General features: G+C 41.0%; 1 protein-coding gene across 1 annotated transcript; it reads right to left on the reverse strand.

Annotated features, from left to right (window-relative positions):
• Nucleotides 1-603: 603 nt before the first annotated feature.
• LOC108253622 (dynein regulatory complex subunit 5-like) lies at nt 604-2,339 on the reverse strand. The gene is made up of 4 exons (XM_017447955.1): nt 2,325-2,339; nt 1,890-2,020; nt 1,417-1,604; nt 604-929 (listed from the first exon to the last, which is right to left on the reverse strand). Exons 1-4 carry the CDS (start codon nt 2,337-2,339, stop codon nt 604-606), a joined length of 660 nt encoding a protein of 219 aa, XP_017303444.1.
• Between the last annotated feature and the right edge of the window lie 699 nt (nt 2,340-3,038).

The following is a 3,038-nucleotide window of genomic DNA, read 5'->3' on the forward strand; positions in this document are numbered from 1 at the left end:
GGAAAAGTAAAAAAAAATATGAGAATCATAAGTCATACAAAATAAATCCATTACATACTAAAGAAAATAATAGAATGGAGAGGGAACAATTGAAAGCACATTTTTCGTTGTGTAAGTACGTACGTACCATGAAAATAAAATTGTTGTGATGCTTACTATCACAAAAAGGTTTTACTTTTGGTGTAGAGAGAGAGAGAGAGAGAGAGAGAGAGAGAGAGAGAGAGAGAGAGAGAGAGAGAGAGAGAGAGAGAGAGAGAGTGGCGGGAACCATGTTCCTATTTCTATCCAGACAGTGACGTAGCATCAACTCTACCCGAGGCACAATGCCTGTCATTCTCACATCAAGCTCTTGTATTACTTTGTTTGAGTTCAGACCTTCGATCAAAGCAAAGCAAGACTCCTGTAAAATGAGAAAATAAAGGGGGGATTATTATAATTATGGACTCAGGACATCAAGATTTTGGCTAAACAATAATATTATTTTACCTGCCTTAATAATATGTATATATATCTTTCTTCCCTATCACTCTGATTTCAGCAGATTCTTCCGAATTATCACGAAAATAAACGAGGTGTGAGTAAAAATTACTCACGTATACCGTTCTAGGGCCAGAGGACACTGCTGGGAGCAAGGGATTTTTCAGGGGACCTATTCATCTTATTCCTTACCATATCAATCGTGTTGTTCGACAAGTCAACAGCCTGCAACGTGGAGTTGACCTTCAGCGTCTCGCCAAATTGGACAAAGGTCGCCGGTCCAAATGAACACCCGGCTAGACAGAGCTGAACCAAAGTGGTGTTCTTTTCCAGCGAGAGAGCGATTTCCCGAGCGCCGCCATCTTGGATTTCGTTCAACTTGAGACTCAAGTAGATGAGACGACATTTCGGATGAAGCAGTGAGCTGGCTATTTCTTGAGCACCGACAGTACCTGAGTGAACAACAAAAGAGAGAGAGAGAGAGACTGATACTTCTTACCAAGAGAGAGAGAGTTAAATAGGTTTTAATCATTATTATATTATTTTTACTTTCTATATTCAAGAGGTTTGATAGAGGGAACAACGAAGGATTCATCGTCCCAAAATCGAAGAGAGGAGGGCAGGATAGGAGAAAGTCAGTTCCGAGAACGAACTTTATCTGTTTAGGAAAAAGTTTGCCCCGGGCGGGATTCGAACCCGTGACTCAGCTCCTATAAGACAGGCAAAGCTACCCTCCTGGCTAGCTGGAGGTTACAAAGGGTTTTTATCTTTATCATGCTTCAAAGGAAAAGAGCATAGGTCCTCATGGTGGTTGAATGCGGTTCGGGACGGGCCAAGTAATAATCTTGGCTAGAAAGTCTAGAGACCCTCAACCCCCTCGGTGCAGCTACACCGCTACAAAAAGTACAACAACAACACACACCAACACAATGTTTTTACCTATCTGGTTATCCGTGAGATCCAGATGCGTCAAATTGTTCTCGGCGATCACAATGGTTGCAATTTCAATAGCAGACACATCGCCCAGTGCGCAATGATTGAAATGCAACTCCTCAAGAGGTACATAGTACGTCAGAGTGCTCCATAAGTCCTCGCACATCTCATCTGTTATACGACATCGATGCACCCTGTACGTCAAACAGAAGATACCGTAATGTAATAGAAAGTCGTGTGATCTTCACACCAGAACCAGGACCCAAAGTTGTAACTTTGCCAAGAAATGCATAGCTCATGCCTAAAGAGGAATAATGCCTTAATGATCAAACTTATCAATCCTATGGAGATCGAAACCAGGACTCCTAGTTGCCAACCAAGTACACTTACTTCAATATTCTAAGTCGGGGAAGGTCGGCAACACATTGGCTGACGGAGATCGAAACCAGGACTCCTAGTTGCCAACCAAGTACACTTACTTCAATATTCTAAGTCGGGGAAGGTCGGCAACACATTGGCTGAGAACGTAGATGTCTTTTTCAGTCACTTGGAATTTGTACCATTCAAACTCTAGACCGCACTGCTTGGCACCGTATGTTATATGTAGCTCCTGAAATTAGCATAAGTCCTTTTTTTACTTTCTATTACTACAGTATAGTTTTATCATGTACGTATATGATTTATGTAAATAAAGTTTGATCAATTTGTGTCTCTTCTAGCGGGCGCGAGTCGAACTCGGGACCTAGCGCTTACAAGGCAGACGCGCTACCCTCCAAGCCATTTCGGCTGGCTAATATCTCCACTCTACAAAAGGTACTTGATGGTCCGAGGACCTAAGGCGAAGGAAAAGTAAATAACATTTGTCTCTTAGTTTTACCTTTGAACGCCAGCCTAGTTAGCTTGGTTGGTAGCGCTTCTGCGTTCACCATAGTTTCCTTGCCTTCCTCTCTTCCCTAAATAAATACCCAATACCTTGTAAGCGTTAGGCCGCGGGTTCGATTCCCGCCCGGGGCGAATTTTATACTCGGATAATGTTCGTTTTCCGAACGGCTGGCTTTCCCCTGTCCTGTCTTGCTTCTCTCTTCCATTTCGGGACGATAAGACCTAGCAGTTACAGATCTCTCTGTCAAACCTCTTTTAAGAAAAAGTTTTTTCCTTTTTATTTTTTCTTCTCCAAGAGGTTGTCAGAGGGAACTGTAACAATGGAGGTCTTATCGTCCCAAAATCGTCCTTCTTTAAAAAAAAAAAAAAAAAAAAAAAAAAACCTGTCTTGCTTTTCTCTTCCATTTCGGGACGATAAGACCTAGCAGTTACAGATCTCTCTGTCAAACCTCTTTTAAGAAAAAGTCTTTTCCTTTTTTTTCTTCTTCTCCAAGAGGTTGTCAGAGGGAACTGTAACAATGGAGGTCTTATCGTCCCAAAATCGTCCTTCTTAAAAAAAAAAAAAAAAAAAAAAAAAAAAAAAAAAAAACCCCTGAATTTTCGGTCCATAAAAAAAGTATGCAACCTTGAAAGGGCAACTCATATTTTTTCGAAAAAATATCGCCCATGGCGCTGTAATTTTGTGTTTTATAGAAATGTATTAGGGGAAATTTTCAAAGCCTAAAAAATGGAAAAAGAATTTTTGT

Source organism: Diaphorina citri, unplaced genomic scaffold (genome assembly GCF_000475195.1).
Source record: "Diaphorina citri unplaced genomic scaffold, Diaci psyllid genome assembly version 1.1 scaffold4, whole genome shotgun sequence".
NCBI lineage: Eukaryota > Metazoa > Arthropoda > Insecta > Hemiptera > Psyllidae > Diaphorina > Diaphorina citri.